General features: G+C 48.8%; 1 protein-coding gene across 2 annotated transcripts in view; it reads left to right on the forward strand.

Moving 5' to 3' along the window:
- Positions 1–24,008, forward strand: part of LOC128655839 (deleted in malignant brain tumors 1 protein) — a 788,593-nt gene that overhangs the window by 666,751 nt on the left and 97,834 nt on the right. The window contains exon 5 of one of the 2 annotated variants that reach the window (XM_053709399.1): positions 2,359–2,667. The exons of the other annotated variant lie outside the window; for it this stretch is intronic. Within the exon in view, the coding sequence (XP_053565374.1) occupies positions 2,359–2,667 (309 nt within the window). The remainder of the gene's footprint in view (positions 1–2,358; positions 2,668–24,008) is intronic. 2 annotated transcript variants of the gene reach the window in all.

The raw sequence follows: 24,008 nt of genomic DNA on the forward strand, positions 1-24,008 counted from the left end.
CATGAGGTCAGGTTGTGCTAGGCTGATTGATATCTGTAGTACAGGGCACATGAGGTCAGGTTGTGCTGGGCAGATTGATATCTGCAGTACAGGGCACATGAGGTCAGGTTGTGCTGGGCTGATTGATATCTGTAGTACAGGGCACATGAGGTCAGGTTGTGCTGATCAGATTGATATCTGTAGTACAGGGCACATGAGGTCAGGTTGTGCTGGGCAGATTGATATCTGTAGTACAGGGCACATGAGGTCAGGTTGTGCTAGGCTGATTGATATCTGCAGTACAGGGCACATGAGGTCAGGTTGTGCTGGGCAGATTGATATCTGTAGTACAGGGCACATGAGGTCAGGTTGTGCTAGGCTGATTGATATCTGTAGTACAGGGCACATGAGGTCAGGTTGTGCTGGGCAGATTGATATCTGCAGTACAGGGCACATGAGGTCAGGTTGCCCTGTGCTGATTGATATCTGCAGTACAGGGCACATGAGGTCAGGTTGCCCTGTGCTGATTGATATCTGCAGTACAGGGCACATGAGATCAGGTTGTACTGAGCTGATTGATATCTGCAGTACAGGGCACATGAGATCAGGTTGTGCTGAGCTGATTGATATCTGTAGTACAGGACACATGAGGTCAGGTTGTGCTGGGCTGATTGATATCTGTAGTACAGGGCACATGAGATCAGGTTGTGCTGAGCTGATTGATATCTGTAGTACAGGACACATGAGATCAGGTTGTGCTGGGCTGATTGATATCTGTAGTACAGGACACATGAGGTCAGGTTGTGCTGGGCTGATTGATATCTGCAGTACAGGGCACATGAGATCAGGTTGTACTGGGCTGATTGATATCTGTAGTAAAGGGCACGTGAGATCAGGTTTTGCTGGGCTGATTGATATCTGCCGTACAGGGCACATGAGGTCAGGTTGTGCTGGGCTGATTGATATCTGTAGTACAGGGCATATGAGGTCAGGTTGTGCTGAGCTGATTGATATCTGCAGTACAGGGCACATGAGATCAGGTTGTACTGGGCTGATTGATATCTGTAGTACAGGGCACGTGAGATCAGGTTTTGCTGTGCTGATTGATATCTGCCGTACAGGGCACATGAGGTCAGGTTGTACTGGGCTGATTGATATCTGTAGTACAGGGCACATGAGGTCAGGTTGTGCTGGGCTGATTGATATCTGTAGTACAGGGCACATGAGGTCAGGTTGTGCTGGGCTGATTGATATCTGTAGTACAGGGCACATGAGGTCAGGTTGTGCTGGGCTGATTGATATCTGTAGTACAGAGCATATGAGGTCAGGTTGTGCTGCGTTGATTGATATCTGTAGTACAGGGCACATGAGATCAGGTTGTGCTAGGCTGATTGATATCTGCAGTACAGGGCACATGAGATCAGGTTGTGCTGGGCTGTTTGATATCTGTAGTACAGGGCACATGAGGTCAGGTTGTACTGGGCTGATTGATATCTGCAGTACAGGGCACATGAGGTCAGGTTGTACTGGGCTGATTGATATCTGTAGTACAGGGCACATGAGATCAGGTTGTGCTGGGCTGATTGATATCTGTAGTACAGGGCACATGAGATCAGGTTGTGCTGGGCTGATTGATATCTGCAGTACAGGGCACATGAGGTCAGGTTGTGCTGGGCTGATTGATATCTGTAGTACAAGGCACATGAGGTCAGGTTGTGTTGGGCTGATTGATATCTGCAGTAGAGGGCACATGAGATCAGGTTGTGCTGGGCTGATTGATATCTGCAGTACAGGGCACATGAGATCAGGTTGTGCTGGACTCATTGATATCTGCAGTGCACAGCACATGAGATCAGGTTGTACTGGGGTGATTGAGATCTGCAGTACAGGGCACATGAGATCAGGTTGTACTGGGGTGATTGAGATCTGCAGTGCACGGCACATGAGATCAGGTTGTACTGGGGTGATTGAGATCTGCAGTACAGGGCACATGAGGTCAGGTTGTGCTGAGCTGATTGATATCTGTAGTACAGGGCACATGAGGTCAGGTTGTGCTGAGCTGATTGATATCTGCAGTACAGGGCACATGAGATCAGGTTGTGCTGAGCTGATTGATATCTGCAGTACAGGGCACATGAGATCAGGTTGTGCTGAGCTGATTGATATCTGCAGTACAGGAAACATGAGATCAGTTTGTGCTGGACTCATTGATATCTTCTCTTGGAAGCTAATTTGATTATACAAATCAGCTATATTTTGAATCCTTGTAGTTGTTAAAAAGTGTTGACAAGAAATTATTTTTGATGTACACATTTTAGTATTCATGTATAGGATTGTTCTGTATAAACATTACAATAGTTCCCATTCTCTGCCTTTCAGCTACCTCCAAGGTGCGCCTGATTGGTGGTGAGAGCACGTGCACCGGCAAGGTACAAGCCTATCACAATGGCTCGTGGGAAGCTGTTTGCTCTGATGACTGGGACCCTGCCGAAGATGTTGTGATCTGTAGACAGATGGGTTGTGGTCCAGTCATACAAAACAATGAACTAAAAAGAACGTTTGAACAAGGCGCGGGGCTACGTGTGTTCTGCAATGGAACGGAAAATAAAATGTCCGAATGTGCATCTGTCTACTCCAGAGCGTATAAATGTGACATCATGAAGCAAGACACAGTGTGCTCACAATCAGGTAAAAATATACAAACATGCACATACATATATACACTAGTACAAACACACACATATACGACAGTATAAACATACACACAAACACACATATATATACGCCATTACAAACACAAATATATACGCCAGTACAAACACACATATTTACTCCATCACACACACACATATACACCAGTATAAACACACATATATATATATATATATATATATATATATATATATATATATATATATATATATATATATATATATATATATATATATACGCAAGTACAAACATACACACATACAGTCGTATGCAAAAGTTTAGGCACCCCTGACAATTTCCATGATTTTCATTTATAAATAATTGGGTGCTTGGATCAGCAATTTCATTTTGATCTATCAAATAACTGAAGGACACAGTGATATTTCAGTAGTGAAATGAGGTTTATTGAATTAACAAAAAATGTGCAATATGCATCAAAACAAAATTAGACAGGTGCATAAATTTGGGCACCCAAACAGAAATATTGCATCAATATTTAGTAGAGCCTCCTTTAGCAGAAATAACAGCCTCTAGAGCCTTCCTATAGCTTGTAATGAGTGTCTGGATTCTGGATGAAGGTATTTTGGACCATACCTCCTTGCAAAACATCTCCAGTTCAGTTAGGTTTGATGGTTGCCGAGCATGGACAGCCCGCTTCAAATCACCCCACAGATTTTCAATGATATTCAGGACAAAAAATTGTACTTGTTTCTCTGCATAAATGCCAGAGTAGATTTTGAGCAGTGTTTTGGGTCGTTGTCTTGTTGAAATATCCAGCCCCAGTGTAACTTCAACTTTGTGACTGATTCCTCAACATTATTCTCAAGTATCTGCTGATATTGAGTGGAATCCATGTGACCCTCAACTTTAACAAGATTCCCATTACCGGCACTGGCCACACAGCCCCACAGCATGATGGAACATCTACCAAAGTTTTTGTCTTGGAACGCTGTGTTCTTTTGCCGCCATGCATAACACCCCTTGTTATGACCAAATAACTCAATTTTTGTTTCATCAGTCCACAGCACCTTCTTCCAAAATGAAGCTGGCTTGTCCAAATGTGCGTTTGCATACCTCAAGCGACTGTTCGTGGCGTGTGTGCAGAAAATGCTTCTTCCGCATCACTCTCCCATACAGCTTTTCCTTGTGCAAAGTGCGCTGAATTGTTGAACGATGCACAGTGAGGTCTTTAGAGGTGGTCTGTGGGCTGTTTTTGACCGTTCTCACCATCCTTTGTCTTTCCAATATTTATATCTTGCCACTTCTGGCCTTAACAAGAACTGTGCCTGTGGTCTTCCATTTCCTCACTATGTTTCTCACAGTGGACACTGACAGCTTAAATCTCTGTGATAGCTTTGATATCTGTGGGGCATGGAAGGTGGGGGAGCACAAGGTCTCCAACATCCACCAGCTCTGTGATGTCGTCATGGAAGAGGACTCCAGTGCCAACCTGGGAAGCTCTCGTGAATTCCATGCCCAAGAGGGTTAAGCCAGTGCTGGAAAATAATGGTGGACACACAAAATATTGACACTTTGGCCCCTCAATTCCTCCTGTATGTGTTTGTTAATTTTGTCCAGTCTATTACAAGTTGTATATTGTTTTATTTAAATGAATTGTATCCATGGACAGCGCTGTGGAATATGTTGGTGCTTCATAAATAAAAGTATAATAATAATAATAAATTTCCACTTAGGGGTGTACTCACTTTTGTTGCCAATGGTTTAGACAGACTGTGTATTGAGTTATTTTGAGGGGACAGCAAATTTACACTGTTATACAGGCTGTACACTCACTACTTTACATTGTAGCAAAGTAATTTCTTCAGTGTTGTCACATGAAAATATATAATAAAATATTTACAAAAATCTTAGGGGTGTACTCACTTTTGTGAGATACTGTATGTATGTATATATGTGTGTGTGTGTATATATATATATATATATATATATATATATACACACACAAAAATGAAGGGTTGCGTCTGAGTTCAATAGGATAATAAGTCCAAACAGTATAGTCTTATTTTATGTTTTATGTGCCCCAGCAGCTTATGCCCATAGACCCCCATGTATAAGGGATAATACAGCAATGGTATTGTAGATTAGAGCAGTCTCTTTTGTTAATACACCTGACAAACCAAACAAACCAATACCATGAGTGTCCCACAGTCCCAAAAGGGGGTTAAGTGCATAAAACCTTCAGTGGTTTTTCTAAAGGCACTACCGGTATGGGTCTAGGATACAACTTAATGCACATCAGTAAAACCGCTATGCGGCTTGTGATGAGACCAATCTCGCCCCTGTGCATTGGAGGGCCTGTTAAGGAACATTCTTTGGGCTGGAGGTACATGGGCTTAAGGATACCCCAAGACTGCATGGAAATGTGGAATTTTATATGCTGGATACCCCATGTACTTTCATAACTCTGTCTTATGTCCATGTCACCCTGTATCCATAAATACAGGATGGGTACAGGGTGCGAGTGCCCCTTGTGGGAGCAATTGTGACTCTCGACTATAAACCAAGTGGGCATAAAGGACTTAAAAGTTAATAAGAGCTTTTATTATATTCTGTAATAAGATGTATTTTATTTTCGTTTCTAATCTGATTGTGTCTCAGGAGTCTGTCTGGGTAAACTGATTGTGTTCCTGTGTGATATGTTAACTAGACTGCCCAACATCAGATTGTCTGAGTAACCTTTTCTCTTGTAAGGTGTATCCAGTCCACGGATCATCCATTAGTTGTGGGATATTCTCATTTCCAACAGGAGGTTGCAAGAGGACACCCACAGCAGAGCTGTCTATATAGCTCCTCCCCTAACTGCCATATCCAGTCATTCTCTTGCAACTCTCAACAAACATGGAGGTAGTAAGAGAGAAGTGGTGAAAAGTAGCTGTTATTTTGCTTCAATCAAAAGTTTATTATTTTTAAATGGTACCGGAGTTGTACTATTTTGTTCCAGGCAGAAAAATAGAAGAATCTGCCTGTGATTTATATGATCTTAGCAGGTTGTAACTAAGATCCATTGCTGTTCTCACACATGACTGAAGAGAGAGATAACTTCAGCGGGGGAATGGCGTGCAGGTTATCCTGCTATGAGGTATGTGCAGTTTAGATTTTTCTAGAAGATGTGAGTGCTAGAAAATGCTGCTGATGCCAAATTCATGTAAGGTAAGCCTGAATACAGTGATTTAATAGCGACTGGTATCATGCTTACTTTCTGAGGTAATACTCTTTTATATTTACAATATAAAATGTTTGCTGGCATGTTTAAACGTTTTTATATATACTTTGGTGATAAAACTTTATTGGGGCCTAGTTTTTTCCACATGGCTGGCTTAAATTTGCCTAGAAACAGTTTCCTGAGGCTTTCCACTGTGTTACTATGAGTGGGAGGGGCCTAATTTAGCGCTTTTTTGCGCAGTAACTTTTACAGACTGAGACATCCAGCTGTTACGGTTACCCTTTGTCTCGCTGAGAGATGGACCGCTTAGTAGCCTGGATCCCTATTGCTAAAGAGGGGAGAAGCTGCTTTCCATAGTATTCTATATGAGTCTCGCAAATATAGAATAATCTCCCTTAGCTGCAGTACAGCTAGGATACCCTTCTGCCCACAAAAACGAGTCAACGCTGCGATTGAGGGTCAAACAAGAACTCAGGACTGGGATGCCCAGCCTGCTTTTTATTAAGGTTACATGCACACAGGGCACTCCCAGGGGGAGAGGGGGGGAAGCACAAAATCCCCCATCACACATTTAGATAGAGAGCACTGTCCTTTGACAGGCCACAATAGGATTACAGTACTTAAGATAACAAGTTTACAAGTTCATCTTATCAATTAGCAGTCTGGCTCCAGAGGTGATTAGACAATAGTTTCTAAAAGCTGAAAAAAAAGAGTTAACTCTTTATGAAATGAAACTTGTTACGGTTTTCTTGGAGCCCTTCTTAGGCGCTGGCTTGCTGGTTCAGGCATTGCTGCTGGGAAATAAGCTCTTCACAACAAAATAACTAATGCTTCTGTAACATTGCTCCCTTTCTGTGGAACACTCTGGCAGACACGGTCTGACCCCTTTTCGGGGCAGACTAAGGCTGTCCAGACCGCTGGTTATGCGGGGCTGAGGTCGGTTTGTCTGGACAACCCGTCGGCGTTGCCATTCTGTTTCCCAGGTCTGTAAGTAATGGTGAAATTGAAGGTTTGCAACGATAAGCTCCAACGTAATAGCCTGCCGTTATCTCCAGAGACCCGGTTCAGCCACACCAACGGGTTATGGTCGGTGACCAGAGTGAACTCCTGACCATATAAATAGGGAGTCAATTTCTTTAATGCCCACACCAAAGCCAAACACTCCTTTTCGACCGCTGCATAGCTGACTTCGCGGGGCAGGAGCTTCCGGCTGATGTAGGCAACTGGATGCTCCCCTCCATCTTCGCCTACTTGGCTGAGGACGGCTCCCAGCCCGAACATGGAAGCATCTGTATGGACGATAAAACGTTTGTTAAGGGCTGGGGCCGCCAAGACAGGAGCGTTAATTAGAGCATTTTTGAGAGCCTGGAAAGCCGTTTCACAGTGGGGAGACCACAGGACCTGTCGAGGTAAGTTCTTCTTGGTCAAGTCAGTCAGGGGTTTGGCAAGTGTGCTGTAGTCTGGTACGAACCGTCTATAGTACCCTGCCATGCCCAGGAAGGCTAGGACCTGAGTCTTAGTGATGGGGGTGGGCCAATTGGCGACAGCTTCTATTTTGGCCGGCTCTGGTCGCTGCTTTCCACACCCCACCCGGTGACCCAGGTACTGTACCTCGGCCATCCCAAAGTGGCATTTTTCTGGCTTCAGAGTCAGGCCAGCAGCCCGGATCTGATCCAGAACCATTCCCACATGAGCTAAGTGGTCCTCCCAGGACTCACTGTGGATCGCTATGTCGTCCAGGTAGGCGCAAGCAAAACTCTGGAAGCCATCCAGGAGCCTATCCACCAAGCGCTGGAATGTAGCTGGGGCATTCTTCATCCCAAACGGCATTACCCTAAACTGATATAAGCCGAATGGGGTGACGAATGCCGACTTGGGGATAGCCTCCGGGGCCAGGGGAATCTGCCAGTAACCTTTGCAGAGGTCAATAGTGGTCAGGTAATTTCCCCTGGCTATACGATCGAGTAGCTCGTCTACCCTGGGCATAGGGTAAGCGTCCGTCACAGTATTTTCATTGAGCCTCCGATAGTCTACGCAGAACCGGGTGGTCCCATCTTTCTTGGGCACCAAGACAACTGGGGAGGCCCAGGGACTATCGGAGGGCTCAATTACCCTGAGCTGGAGCATCTCATCGATCTCCTTCTTCATTCCTGTCCTAACTGCTTCGGGGATTCGGTACGGAGCCTGGCGCAAGGGAGCTTGTCCCGGAGTATCTACCTGGTGGGTGGTTAAAGTAGTGTACCCTGGCTTCGGGGAGAAGGTGAGGTGTTTGGACTGGAGGAGTTGGTTGAGCTGCTCCCTTTCAGTGGGGCTAAGTCGGTCCCCTATCTGAACCTGCGCCACTATACCTGTGGGGAGGCTCTTTTCTAATAGGTCTGGAATGGGTAAACTGTCGGGGTCTTCCTGAGGGGAACAACATACGGCCGTCACGTTCTCTGGTCGCTCAAAATATTCCTTGAGCATGTTTACATGGAATGTCTTTCTAAGATTGTTGTCGTGGCAGCTAGCTATCACATAAGTGGTGTCTCCCCTTTTCTCTACGATCTGGTAGGGACCCTGCCAGGACGCCTGCAATTTGTCTGTCTTCACCGGCTTAAGTACTAACACCTTTTGTCCTATGGTGAAGATTCTCTTTCGGGCCCCCCGATCGTACCATACTTTCTGTCTTCTCTGGGCCAACTGGAGATTAGCCCGCACGGATTTGGCTAATTGCTCCATTCGGTCCCTGAGTTCCAGCACGTATGGCACAATTGGGACACCGTCAGCCTCCATCTCTCCCTCCCAGTGCTCCCGGATCAGGTTTAGGGGTCCCCGTACCTTTCTTCCGTAGAGCAACTCGAAGGGAGAGAACCCTGTCGTTTCCTGGGGCACCTCCCGATAAGCAAATAGGAGGTGCGGCAGGAAGCGTTCCCAGTCTCGGTATTCCTGAGTGAACGTCTTGAGCATTTGCTTGAGGGTCCCATTGAACCTCTCACACAGCCCGTTCGTCTGGGGGTGGTATGGGGAGCTTAGGAGGGACTTAATTTTGCAAACCTGCCAGAGTTGTTGGGTCAATTCAGCCGTAAATTGGGTGCCTCGGTCGGATAGGATTTCTTTTGGAAATCCTACCCGGGAGAACACCTGTACTAGTGCATTCGCTACCGTATCCGCTTGTATGTTGGATAGGGCGACAGCCTCTGGGTACCTGGTAGCGTAGTCCACTACGGTAAGAATGTATCGCTTACCGGAGGGACTAGGGGTAGCCAGTGGTCCCACTAGGTCAATAGCAACCCGGCTGAAGGGTTCCTCTACAATGGGCATATTTACTAGCTGGGCTTTAGGGTGATCGCCTCGCCTTCCTACTCGTTGACACACATCGCAGGTGTTACAGTAAGTTCTAACGTCAGCGTGCACCCCTGGCCAAAAGAACGTGTGAGTAATGCGGTGTAGGGTACGGGTAACGGCTAGGTGGCCTGCTAAGGGGATGTCGTGGCCTATTTTGAGGATTTCTTGACGGTATTTGTGGGGCACTACCAGCTGTCGCCTACGCTGTCCCCTTTTCTCTGTCCAGCGGTATAGTTTCCCTTTTTCCCATAAGAATGTTTCGTTATCTGCCCCGCCCCCTCCGGTCTCTGCTCGTTCCCGGTACTTTTGTAAGGTCGGGTCAGTCTTAGACTCTGCCTCGAAAGCATCTGGGGTGTCCCAGGGTATGGGGCCTAACCTGTCAGGCAAGGTCGGGGTAGGTCTTACCTGTGTCTCCCGCACTGGTGAAAGCTCTCGCTCCGTCCGGGCTTGGGCCCGTGTAGTCACTGGGTCCGCCTCGTTGTTGCATACTGGAGCATAGGCAGAAGTCATGGGGCCCAAATCGTTGCCCAGTAGTACTTCGGCAGGTAAATTGTTACGGTTACCCTTAGTCTCGCTGAGAGATGGACCGCTTAGTAGCCTGGATCCCTATTGCTAAAGAGGGGAGAAGCTGCTTTCCATAGTATTCTATATGAGTCTCGCAAATATAGAATAATCTCCCTTAGCTGCAGTACAGCTAGGATACCCTTCTGCCCACAAAAACGAGTCAACGCTGCGATTGAGGGTCAAACAAGAACTCAGGACTGGGATGCCCAGCCTGCTTTTTTTATTAAGGTTACATGCACACAGGGCACTCCCAGGGGGAGAGGGGGGGAAGCACAAAATCCCCCATCACACATTTAGATAGAGAGCACTGTCCTTTGACAGGCCACAATAGGATTACAGTACTTAAGATAACAAGTTTACAAGTTCATCTTATCAATTAGCAGTCTGGCTCCAGAGGTGATTAGACAATAGTTTCTAAAAGCTGAAAAAAAAGAGTTAACTCTTTATGAAATGAAACTTGTTACAGTTTTCTTGGAGCCCTTCTTAGGCGCTGGCTTGCTGGTTCAGGCATTGCTGCTGGGAAATAAGCTCTTCACAACAGAATAACTAATGCTTCTGTAACATTGCTCCCTTTCTGTGGAACACTCTGGCAGACACGGTCTGACCCCTTTTCGGGGCAGACTAAGGCTGTCCAGACCGCTGGTTATGCGGGGCTGAGGTCGGTTTGTCTGGACAACCCGTCGGCGTTGCCATTCTGTTTCCCAGGTCTGTAAGTAATGGTGAAATTGAAGGTTTGCAACGATAAGCTCCAACGTAATAGCCTGCCGTTATCTCCAGAGACCCGGTTCAGCCACACCAACGGGTTATGGTCGGTGACCAGAGTAAACTCCTGACCATATAAATAGGGAGTCAATTTCTTTAATGCCCACACCAAAGCCAAACACTCCTTTTCGACCGCTGCATAGCTGACTTCGCGGGGCAGGAGCTTCCGGCTGATGTAGGCAACTGGATGCTCCCCTCCATCTTCGCCTACTTGGCTGAGGACAGCTCCCAGCCCGAACATGGAAGCATCTGTATGGACGATAAAACGTTTGTTAAGGGCTGGGGCCGCCAAGACAGGAGCGTTAATTAGAGCATTTTTGAGAGCCTGGAAAGCCGTTTCACAGTGGGGAGACCACAGGACCTGTCGAGGTAAGTTCTTCTTGGTCAAGTCAGTCAGGGGTTTGGCAAGTGTGCTGTAGTCTGGTACGAACCGTCTATAGTACCCTGCCATGCCCAGGAAGGCTAGGACCTGAGTCTTAGTGATGGGGGTGGGCCAATTGGCGACAGCTTCTATTTTGGCCGGCTCTGGTCGCTGCTTTCCACACCCCACACGGTGACCCAGGTACTGTACCTCGGCCATCCCAAAGTGGCATTTTTCTGGCTTCAGAGTCAGGCCAGCAGCCCGGATCTGATCCAGAACCATTCCCACATGAGCTAAGTGGTCCTCCCAGGACTCACTGTGGATCGCTATGTCGTCCAGGTAGGCGCAAGCAAAACTCTGGAAGCCATCCAGGAGCCTATCCACCAAGCGCTGGAATGTAGCTGGGGCATTCTTCATCCCAAACGGCATTACCCTAAACTGATATAAGCCGAATGGGGTGACGAATGCCGACTTGGGGATAGCCTCCGGGGCCAGGGGAATCTGCCAGTAACCTTTGCAGAGGTCAATAGTGGTCAGGTAATTTCCCCTGGCTATACGATCGAGTAGCTCGTCTACCCTGGGCATAGGGTAAGCGTCCGTCACGGTATTTTCATTGAGCCTCCGATAGTCTACGCAGAACCGGGTGGTCCCATCTTTCTTGGGCACCAAGACAACTGGGGAGGCCCAGGGACTATCGGAGGGCTCAATTACCCTGAGCTGGAGCATCTCATCGATCTCCTTCTTCATTCCTGTCCTAACTGCTTCGGGGATTTGGTACGGAGCCTGGCGCAAGGGAGCTTGTCCCGGAGTATCTACCTGGTGGGTGGTTAAAGTAGTGTACCCTGGCTTCGGGGAGAAGGTGAGGTGTTTGGACTGGAGGAGTTGGTTGAGCTGCTCCCTTTCAGTGGGGCTAAGTCGGTCCCCTATCTGAACCTGCGCCACTATACCTGTGGGGAGGCTCTTTTCTAATAGGTCTGGAATGGGTAAACTGTCGGGGTCTTCCTGAGGGGAACAACATACGGCCGTCACGTTCTCTGGTCGCTCAAAATATTCCTTGAGCATGTTTACATGGAATGTCTTTCTAAGATTGTTGTCGTGGCAGCTAGCTATCACATAAGTGGTGTCTCCCCTTTTCTCTACGATCTGGTAGGGACCCTGCCAGGACGCCTGCAATTTGTCTGTCTTCACCGGCTTAAGTACTAACACCTTTTGTCCTATGGTGAAGATTCTCTTTCGGGCCCCCCGATCGTACCATACTTTCTGTCTTCTCTGGGCCAACTGGAGATTAGCCCGCACGGATTTGGCTAATTGCTCCATTCGGTCCCTGAGTTCCAGCACGTATGGCACAATTGGGACACCGTCAGCCTCCATCTCTCCCTCCCAGTGCTCCCGGATCAGGTTTAGGGGTCCCCGTACCTTTCTTCCGTAGAGCAACTCGAAGGGAGAGAACCCTGTCGTTTCCTGGGGCACCTCCCGATAAGCAAATAGGAGGTGCGGCAGGAAGCGTTCCCAGTCTCGGTATTCCTGAGTGAACGTCTTGAGCATTTGCTTGAGGGTCCCATTGAACCTCTCACACAGCCCGTTCGTCTGGGGGTGGTATGGGGAGCTTAGGAGGGACTTAATTTTGCAAACCTGCCAGAGTTGTTGGGTCAATTCAGCCGTAAATTGGGTGCCTCGGTCGGATAGGATTTCTTTTGGAAATCCTACCCGGGAGAACACCTGTACTAGTGCATTCGCTACCGTATCCGCTTGTATGTTGGATAGGGCGACAGCCTCTGGGTACCTGGTAGCGTAGTCCACTACGGTAAGAATGTATCGCTTACCGGAGGGACTAGGGGTAGCCAGTGGTCCCACTAGGTCAATAGCAACCCGGCTGAAGGGTTCCTCTACAATGGGCATATTTACTAGCTGGGCTTTAGGGTGATCGCCTCGCCTTCCTACTCGTTGACACACATCGCAGGTGTTACAGTAAGTTCTAACGTCAGCGTGCACCCCTGGCCAAAAGAACGTGTGAGTAATGCGGTGTAGGGTACGGGTAACGGCTAGGTGGCCTGCTAAGGGGATGTCGTGGCCTATTTTGAGGATTTCTTGACGGTATTTGTGGGGCACTACCAGCTGTCGCCTACGCTGTCCCCTTTTCTCTGTCCAGCGGTATAGTTTCCCTTTTTCCCATAAGAATGTTTCGTTATCTGCCCCGCCCCCTCCGGTCTCTGCTCGTTCCCGGTACTTTTGTAAGGTCGGGTCAGTCTTAGACTCTGCCTCGAAGGCATCTGGGGTGTCCCAGGGTATGGGGCCTAACCTGTCAGGCAAGGTCGGGGTAGGTCTTACCTGTGTCTCCCGCACTGGTGAGAGCTCTCGCTCCGTCCGGGCTTGGGCCCGTGTAGTCACTGGGTCCGCCTCGTTGTTGCATACTGGAGCATAGGCAGAAGTCATGGGGCCCAAATCGTTGCCCAGTAGTACTTCGGCAGGTAAATTATCCATTAGGCCCACGTTCACAGCCCCCTTTCCCGCTCCCCAATCAAGATGCACTTTAGCTGTTGGAATTTTGTACACATCCCCCCCCGCCACTCTAACGGCCACAGTCTGTCCGGATCGCTTGTGCTCTGGCACCAAATGACTCTGTACCAGCGTGATAGTAGCCCCTGTGTCTCGCAATCCCTCGGTAGATCGCCCCTCGAGCCATACCCTCTGCCGATGGTGCTGGCGGTTATCTGAGGCAGCATATACAGGGTCTGCCTCGTGAAGCGGCCCCACATATCCCTCCATAGGGGCCTCTTGGTTAACACAGAGGGCCCGGGCCGGACGATAGGACCCAGAGGGGTAATTGTAATTCCTGGGTGTCTGGTGCGTATTAAGGGGGCAGCTAGCCATGAAATGCCCTGGTTGCTTGCATCGGTGGCAAGTCGGTCTGGGACGCTCAGAGCTGTTATTGGATGGTCCTGAGTGTCGGACGGGCCCTGTGGGCACCGGGGCTCGGAATTCAGCACGAGGGGGTGCACGGTAAACCTCTCTGGGTTCGACCCGTGCTGGAGCTCGGTAGTTCATGGGTTCGTGAAGACGGGAGTTATAATGTTCATCGGCCAATTTGGCTGCTTCTTCTAAGGTAGAAGGCCGCCTGTCTCGCAGCCATTCCTTCCCTTGCTGTTCCATGGTATTATAAAAATGTTCTAAGAGAAACAATTGTAAAATTTCCTCCCCAGTCACCGCTTTACTTCCGCTCAGCCAGTGATTTGCCGCTCTCCGCATTCGGTGCGCCCATTCCATATGGGTATCGTTAGGCTTCTTTTCCGTGCCCCGAAACTGTCGGCGATACGTGTCCGGAGTTACAGCGTACCGTCGCAACAGTGTCTCCTTAACTAGCTCATACTGTGTCACTTCCTCAGCACCCAGAGTACGAAAGGCTTCCAGGGCTCGCCCGGATAGTTTCCCAGACAATATCGTGGGCCACTCTCTGTTGGGAATCTGGTGCAGGGCACATTGCCTTTCGAAGTCCGCCAAATATTCATCAATCCCTGTCTCGCTCTCTAGGAAGGGTCGAAATGCCGCATAGGGTATCTTGGGCCTCCCAGCATTTTCGACAGGGATGATTACCTGCGGGGCTTCAGCATTGCGGTGTGCGTTCGCTAGGTTGAGTTCGTGGGCTCGAGTCTCTCGTATATCCTCGTCCGCCTCCGCCATCAACTGCTGTACCAATTCCATGGAGGGGTTCGGCCCGTATAATGAGAGCCTTTCCCGAACAATCCTGGTTTTTTCGTCACTAATCGTGGTCGGTGTTTCCGCCATTGTGAAGCTCTGATCCAGTTCGGTCAATTCTGCGATCAGCTCTCTCCTCGGCCGGTTGCTGGCGTACCCCCCTCTGCTTTCAAGTAAATCCTTTAGGGTTGTACGCTTCAATTTTTCGTAAGCGCTCTCCATCCGTTCTGTAGCTCTCCTAGGAAATCCAGGAAAATCCCGCCGCTGCCGCCAAATGTTACGGTTACCCTTAGTCTCGCTGAGAGATGGACCGCTTAGTAGCCTGGATCCCTATTGCTAAAGAGGGGAGAAGCTGCTTTCCATAGTATTCTATATGAGTCTCGCAAATATAGAATAATCTCCCTTAGCTGCAGTACAGCTAGGATACCCTTCTGCCCACAAAAACGAGTCAACGCTGCGATTGAGGGTCAAACAAGAACTCAGGACTGGGATGCCCAGCCTGCTTTTTTTATTAAGGTTACATGCACACAGGGCACTCCCAGGGGGAGAGGGGGGGAAGCACAAAATCCCCCATCACACATTTAGATAGAGAGCACTGTCCTTTGACAGGCCACAATAGGATTACAGTACTTAAGATAACAAGTTTACAAGTTCATCTTATCAATTAGCAGTCTGGCTCCAGAGGTGATTAGACAATAGTTTCTAAAAGCTGAAAAAAAAGAGTTAACTCTTTATGAAATGAAACTTGTTACAGTTTTCTTGGAGCCCTTCTTAGGCGCTGGCTTGCTGGTTCAGGCATTGCTGCTGGGAAATAAGCTCTTCACAACAGAATAACTAATGCTTCTGTAACATAAATTATCCATTAGGCCCACGTTCACAGCCCCCTTTCCCGCTCCCCAATCAAGATGCACTTTAGCTGTTGGAATTTTGTACACATCCCCCCCCGCCACTCTAACGGCCACAGTCTGTCCGGATCGCTTGTGCTCTGGCACCAAATGACTCTGTACCAGCGTGATAGTAGCCCCTGTGTCTCGCAATCCCTCGGTAGATCGCCCCTCGAGCCATACCCTCTGCCGATGGTGCTGGCGGTTATCTGAGGCAGCATATACAGGGTCTGCCTCGTGAAGCGGCCCCACATATCCCTCCATAGGGGCCTCTTGGTTAACACAGAGGGCCCGGGCCGGACGATAGGACCCAGAGGGGTAATTGTAATTCCTGGGTGTCTGGTGCGTATTAAGGCGGCAGCTAGCCATGAAATGCCCTGGTTGCTTGCATCGGTGGCAAGTCGGTCTGGGATGCTCAGAGCTGTTATTGGGTGGTCCTGAGTGTCGGACGGGCCCTGTGGGCACCGGGGCTCGGAATTCAGCACGAGGGGGTGCACGGTAAGCCTCTCTGGGTTCGACCCGTGCTGGAGCTCGGTAGTTCATGGGTTCGTGAAGACGGGAGTCATAATGTTCATCGGCCAATTTGGCTGCTTCTTCTAAGGTAGAAGGCCGCCTGTCTCGCAGCCATTCCTTCCCTTGCTGTTCCATGCCATTATAAAAATGTTCTAAGAGAAACAATTGTAAAATTTCCTCCCCAGTCACCGCTTTACTTCCGCTCAGCCAGTGATTTGCCGCTCTCCGCATTCGGTGCGCCCATTCCATATGGGTATCGTTAGGCTTCTTTTCCGTGCCCCGAAACTGTCGGCGATACGTGTCCGGAGTTACAGCGTATCGTCGCAACAGTGTCTCCTTAACTAGCTCATACTGTGTCACTTCATCAGCACCCAGAGTACGAAAGGCTTCCAGGGCTCGCCCGGATAGTTTCCCAGACAATATCGTGGGCCACTCTCTGTTGGGAATCTGGTGCAGGGCACATTGCCTTTCGAAGTCCGCCAAATATTCATCAATCCCTGTCTCGCTCTCTAGGAAGGGTCGAAATGCCGCATAGGGTATCTTGGGCCTCCCAGCATTTTCGACAGGGATGATTACCTGCGGGGCTTCAGCATTGCGGTGTGCGTTCGCTAGGTTGAGTTCGTGGGCTCGAGTCTCTCGTATATCCTTGTCCGCCTCCGCCATCAACTGCTGTACCAATTCCATGGAGGGGTTCGGCCCGTATAATGAGAGCCTTTCCCGAACAATCCTGGTTTTTTCGTCACTAATCGTGGTCGGTGTTTCCGCCATTGTGAAGCTCTGATCCAGTTCGGTCAATTCTGTGATCAGCTCTCTCCTCGGCCGGTTGCTGGCGTACCCCCCTCTGCTTTCAAGTAAATCCTTTAGGGTTGTACGCTTCAATTTTTCGTAAGCGCTCTCCATCCGTTCTGTACCTCTCCTAGGAAATCCAGGAAAATCCCGCCGCTGCCGGCCAAATGTTACGGTTACCCTTTGTCTCGCTGAGAGATGGACCGCTTAGTAGCCTGGATCCCTATTGCTAAAGAGGGGAGAAGCTGCTTTCCATAGTATTCTATATGAGTCTCGCAAATATAGAATAATCTCCCTTAGCTGCAGTACAGCTAGGATACCCTTCTGCCCACAAAAACGAGTCAACGCTGCGATTGAGGGTCAAACAAGAACTCAGGACTGGGATGCCCAGCCTGCTTTTTATTAAGGTTACATGCACACAGGGCACTCCCAGGGGGAGAGGGGGGGAAGCACAAAATCCCCCATCACACATTTAGATAGAGAGCACTGTCCTTTGACAGGCCACAATAGGATTACAGTACTTAAGATAACAAGTTTACAAGTTCATCTTATCAATTAGCAGTCTGGCTCCAGAGGTGATTAGACAATAGTTTCTAAAAGCTGAAAAAAAAGAGTTAACTCTTTATGAAATGAAACTTGTTACGGTTTTCTTGGAGCCCTTCTTAGGCGCTGGCTTGCTGGTTCAGGCATTGCTGCTGGAAATAAGCTCTTCACAACAAAATAACTAATGCTTCTGTAACACCAGCTTCCTCCAGGAGTCCCCTGAATGCTATAGGACATCTCTAAAGGGCTCTTAGGCTTTCCAAAATCGTTTGTTGGGGAAGGTAGGCCCACAGCAAGGCTGTGGCAGTTTGGTGTGACTGTTAAAAAAACGTCTATATTGTTTTTTTGATCCGTTTTTTGAACTAAGGGGTTAATCATCCATTTGCAAGTGGGTGCAATGCTCTGTTAGCTTATTATACACACTGTAAAAATTTCGTTTGATTTCACTCTAAGCAATAAAGATCATATTCTGTCTTTAAAAAATTTATCACCAGAGGAATCTGACGAGGGGAAGTTATGCCGACTAACTCTCCCCACGTGTCAGATCCTTTGACTCCCGCTCAAGGGACTCACGCTCAAATGGCCCCAAGCACATCTAGGGCGCCCATAGCGTTTACTTTACAAGACATGGCGGCAGTCATGGATAATACACTGTCAGCGGTATTAGAAAGACTACCTGAATTTAGAGGAAAGCGAGATAGCTCTGGAGTTAGACGAAATACAGAGCATACTGACGCTTTAAGAGCTATGTCTGATACTGCCTCACAATATGCAGAAGCTGAAGAAGGAGAGCTTCTTTCTGTGGGTGATGTTTCTCACTCAGGGAAGATGATGCAACCTGATTCTGATATCTCTACATTTAAATTTAAGCTTGAACACCTCCGCGTGTTACTCAGGGAGGTTTTAGCTGCTCTGAATGACTGTGATACAATTGCAGTGCCAGAGAAATTGTGTAGACTGGATAAATACTATGCAGTGCCGGTGTGCACTGATGTTTTTCCAATACCTAAAAGGTTTACAGAAATTATTACTAAGGAATGGGATAGACCAGGTGTGCCGTTCTCTCTTCCACCTATTTTTAGAAAAATGTTTCCAATAGACGCCACCACACGGGACTTATGGCAGACAGTCCCTAAGGTGGAGGGAGCAGTTTCTACTCTAACAAAGCGTACTACTATCCCTGTCGAGGACAGTTGTGCTTTCTTAGATCCAATGGATAAAAAGTTAGAAGGTTACCTTAAGAAAATGTTTATTCAACAAGGTTTTATCCTACAGCCCCTTGCATGCATTGCTCCTGTCACTGCTGCTGCGGCGTTCTGGTTTGAGTCTCTGGAAGAGGCTTTACAGGTAGCGACTCCATTGGATGACATACTTGACAAGCTTAGAGCACTTAAGCTAGCCAATTCTTTTGTTTCTGATGCCATTGTTCATTTGACTAAACTAACGGCTAAGAATTCTGGTTTTGCTATCCAGGCGCGCAGAGTGCTATGGCTCAAATCATGATCAGCTGACGTTACTTCAAAGTCTAAGCTGCTTAACATTCCCTTTAAGGGGCAGACCCTATTCAGGCCTGGTTTGAAGGAGATTATTGCTGATATCACTGGAGGAAAAGGTCATGCCCTTCCTCAAGATAGGTCCAAGTCAAGGGCCAAACAGTCTAATTTTCGTGGCTTTCGAAACTTCAAGGCAAGTGCGGCATCAACTTCCTCTAATGCAAAACAAGAGGGAACTTTTGCTCAGTCCAAGATGGTCTGGAGACCTAACCAGACCTGGAACAAGGGTAAGCAGGCCAAAAAGCCTGCTGCTGCCTCTAAGACAGCATGAAGTAACGGCCCCCCTATCCGGTAACGGATCTAGTAGGGGGCAGACTTTCGCTCTTCGCCCAGGCGTGGGCAAGAGATGTCCATGATCCCTGGGCGTTGGAAATTATATCCCAGGGATATCTTCTGGACTTCAAGGCTTCCCCCCCAAAAGGGAGATTTCACCTTTCACAATTATCTGCAAACCAGATAAAGAGTCATTCTTGCACTGTGTACAAGACCTCCTAGTTACGGGAGTGATCCATCCAGTTCCAAAGGAGGAACAGGGACAGGGATTTTACTCAAATCTGTTTGTAGTTCCCAAAAAAGAGGGAACCTTCAGACCAATTTTGGATCTAAAGATCTTAAACAAATTCCTCAGAGTTCCATCATTCAAGATGGAGACTATTCGTACCATCCTACCTATGATCCAGGAGGGTCAATACATGACTACAGTGGATTTAAAGGATGCTTATCTTCACATTCCGATACACAAAGATCATCATTGGTTTCTCAGGTTTGCCTTCCTAGACAGGCATTACCAGTTTGTAGCTCTTCCCTTTGGGTTAGCTACAGCCCCAAGAATTTTTACGAAGGTTCTGGGGTCGCTTCTGGCGGTCCTAAGGCCGCCGGGCATAGCAGTGGCCCCTTATTTAGATGACATCCTGATTCAGGCGTCAAACTTCCAAATTGCCAAGTCTCATACGGACATAGTGTTGGCATTTCTGAGGTCACATGGGTGGAAGGTGAACGAGGAAAAGAGTTCTCTATCCCCCCTCACAAGAGTTTCCTTCCTAGGGACTCTAATAGATTCTGTAGAAATGAAAATTTACCTGACGGAGTCCAGGTTATCAAAACCTCTAAATTCCTGCCGTGTTCTTTATTCCATTCCTCGCCCTTCGGTGGCTCAGTGCATGGAAGTAATCGACTTAATGGTAGCGGCAATGGACATAGTGCCGTTTGCATGCCTACATCTCAGACCGCTGCAACTCTGCATGCTCAGTCAGTGGAATGGGGATTACACAGATTTTTCCCCTCTACTAAATCTGGATCAAGAGACCAGGGATTCTCTTCTCTGGTGGCTATCTCGGGTCCATCTGTCCAAAGGTATGACCTTTTGCAGGCCAGATTGGACAATTGTAACGACAGATGCCAGCCTTCTAGGTTGGTGTGCAGTCTGGAACTCCCTGAAGGCTCAGGGATCATGGACTCAGGAGGAGTCACTCCGTCCAATAAACATTCTGGAACTAAGAGCGATATTCAATGCTCTTCAGGCTTGGCCTCATCTAGCGACAATGAGGTTCATCAGATTTCAGTCGCACAACATCACGACTGTGACTTACATCAACCATCAAGGGGGAACAAGGAGTTCCTGTTACAAACTGCTATTTATAACTGGCCCTTTAAATGGAAAATTGCCCTGCTTCCCTGGATTTTGGAGAAGCCTATTTGCCAGCCTCCTTCCTCATGACTATGGCCCCTGGAAGATTGTGCCCCTGAGAACATATTAACTTTTATTGGGTGTGTATGGCCCTTTAAGAACCATCTGGGGACATATTGTGACTTTGATGAACAATGCCCCTTTAAGACTATGTCCCCAGACCTGTGAAATTACTTGTCCCTGGCTTTCTCCCACTTGGTTCAGTTTCATTGTGTGCCATTAAGAGTTAAATTTTGTTCAGCTTCAAGAAACCTATTCTAAATACAAGTCTGCTGGGATCAGCTCTAATTAGGTTTAGTGATAAACTTTCCCATTGTCTAATCAGACTAGTATTGATAAGGTGGACTGCATTGTTTTATTGTGTGTAATGTTATCTGCTGAAGTAAATGTTGTGGCCTGTCAAAGGGAGTGTTTCTCTATCTAATATCAAATGTGTGATGGGGGATTTTATGCCTCCCCCTGAGAGTGTCCTGTTTGCATGTAACCTCAATAAAAAGCAGGCTGTGTGCTCCAGCACTTCAGACCTATTTCTGACCCTCTAACTTGCAGCTTTGACTCATGTTTGTAGGGGACAGCTTCAGCTATAATCACTACAGGGATTGCTATGTTTTTCATACTCCCTTAGCTACAGGGATTGCTACAGAAGGAAGAGGTTCACCTACTGGAGCCTGGTCGTAGGTCCAGGGCGCAGAGCAGACGGCGAGATACCAGCCCAGCAGCGGTGGTTCATAGAGTCTGCGTTACTTATGGTGGCTACGCAGCAGTTATAGAGTCTACGGTGCTGCTGCTCCTTTGGTGAGCGCTAGGAGCATCCTTTTCTACGGTCCAACTTCCAGCCAGCCTGGAGGCAACCGTAACATTTGGCGGCAGCGGTGGGATTGGCGTCCTAGCGCAAGGAGCAGCACCACAACAGCACTGGTATCGTAGGAAAGTTATTGAGGGCAACGCTAGCCACTGCGCAGCGTCCCTACCTACAGCAGCATGGAGCTGACAAGATATTGGTCAGAACCCTGTGAAGAGCACCTCAACCTGATCCGTCGCTATGAGGGCGCGGATTTCATTCCAGAGGTAAAGAGGCGGCTAGTCCGATATGGTCCAGACCCTGCGCAGGAGGTAGTCAGTCGCCTCATCCGGGAATTGGCTACTGAGAACGAAGCGGCACGAGCCTTTGAGCGCCAACTGTGGAGTTTGGGGGGTATGGACACCTACTCTCCAGCGAGAAAATGAGTTACAGGGGGCAGAGACAGTTGGTCCTGTCCCCCAGCAGCAGAGGAATATGCAGGGAATTGGGAGCCCAGACTCCATTCCCCAGCGGCAGGCTGAGTTACAGGGGGCAGAGACAGTTGGTACTGTCCCCCAGCAGCAGAGGAATATGCAGGGAATTGTGAGCCCAGACTCCATTCCCCAGCGGCTGGAAGTATGTAAGGGAGAGGAGAGCAGCGACCTCCCTCCCCAGCGGCAGTATATTGTGCAGAGGGAAGAGACAACCGGTCTCCTTCCCCAACCAGAGATACCAGAGGAAGCAGGCCTCATAGACTGGTCCTGGGAGGACCCCCAGCAGGCAGGTGGAGATGGGACCGCAGTCTCTCTACCGGCCCTACAGGGATGCTGGGCAGGCGGCCCAGATCCCCAGCGACAGACCCAGCTACAGGGAGGGGAGAGCATCGACCTCCCTCCCCAGCCGGAGTGTGTCTTCCATGGAGAGGAGACAACCGGTCTCTCTCCCCAGCCGCAGCATGTTCCACAGGAAGCGGAGAGCATCGACCTCCCTTCCCAACGGCCACCGGAGTATCAGGAGGAGGAGGTAAGCCAATCTCCCCCTCCCCAGCTAACTCCTAACTTGGGCCCAGGGTTAACAGTGGAGATGTTAACCCCCACTGACCCCCACGTTCCCTTTGCCACCGGGCAGGACTATGCCCCAATTCCCCCAGCAGAAGAGCTGGCATCAGGACAGAGCGCTGCTGGCCTCTGCCCCACAGACCTTGTCCTTGTTACAGAACTGGCTTGCAAACCCCTCACCCCAGCAGAAGCGCTGGCACCAGGGCAGAGTGCCGCTGGCCTCTGCCCCCCAAGTACCATCAGCTATTTGCCCAGCTGCGCCAGGAAGGCAGAGGATGCTACCCTTTCCTCCTATAACCTGGAACCTACAGGCCAGTACTACTTATTGTGGGGGGGCTACTTTGCTGCTAATGTTTATTTGTGGGTGGGTTGCGAGACTAACTTAGGCACTGACCGACAGAAGGTCAGGTGCCTGGTTAGTCTCCCTCCAAAAGGGGAGATATGTTACAAACTGCTATTTATAACTGGCCCTTTAAATGGAAAATTGCCCTGCTTCCCTGGATTTTGGAGAAGCCTATTTGCCAGCCTCCTTCCTCATGACTATGGCCCCTGGAAGATTGTGCCCCTGAGAACATATTAACTTTTTATTGGGTGTGTATGGCCCTTTAACCCCTTAATGACCGAGGACGTGCAGGGTACGTCCTCAAAAAAAAAGGCAGTTAATGCCTGAGGACGTACCCTGCATGTCCTAGGGTGTGGAAAGCAGCTGGAAGCGATCCTGCTCGCTTCCAGCTGCTTTCCGGTTATTGCAGTGATGCCTCGATATGGAGGCATCCTGCAATAACTTTACATGGCCATCCGATGCAGAGAGAGCCACTCTGTGGCCCTCCCTGCACCGGACATCGATGGCCGGTATCGTTGGTGGGTGGGGAGCCGACTTGGGAGGCGGGTGGGCGGGCCATCGGTGTATCTTCTGCCATCAAGGGGGGGGGGATCGGTGGCGGGGCCGGTTTAGGGGGCGCGCGGGGGGCGCGCGGGTGCGCGCACGTGCACGGAGGTTGGCGGGTGGGCGCGTGCAGGGGGCGGGAGCGGGTGGGAACCGCTACACTACGGAAAATATTGCTAGGAAAAAGGGCCCAATCTTGTTTGTGCAAAAGCACAAAAATAGATCGTGGAGGGGTGGGGGGTTGGTTTTGTGTGGGGGGAAGCTACACTACAGAAAATTGTAAATAAAAATAAAAAAAACCCATATTTTCTTCTAAACTGGGTACTGGCAGACAGCTGCCATTACCCAAGATGGCGCATATTAAGTTAGATTGGGAGGGTTATAGAGCTGTTTGGGGGGATCAGTGAGGGTTGGGGGCTAAGGGGGGTATAGTACACAGCAGCATATGTAAATATGCTTTTTAAAAACACAAAAAAACAACAAATATAGCTTTTATTTTAGTACTGGCAGACTTTCTGCCAGTACTTAAGATGGCGGGGACAATTGTGGGGTGGGGGAGGGAAGAGAGCTGTTTTGGGAGGGATCAGGGGGTCTGATGTTTCAGGTGGGAGGCTGAGCTCTACACTAAATGTGATATTAACCCTGCAAGCTCCCTACAAGCTACCTAATTAACCCCTTCACTGCTCGCCATAATACACGTGTGATGCGCAGCGGCATTTAGCGGCCTTCTAAATACCA

The sequence above is a fragment of the Bombina bombina genome, chromosome 4 (assembly GCF_027579735.1).
Source record: "Bombina bombina isolate aBomBom1 chromosome 4, aBomBom1.pri, whole genome shotgun sequence".
NCBI classification, from domain to species: Eukaryota; Metazoa; Chordata; class Amphibia; order Anura; family Bombinatoridae; genus Bombina; species Bombina bombina.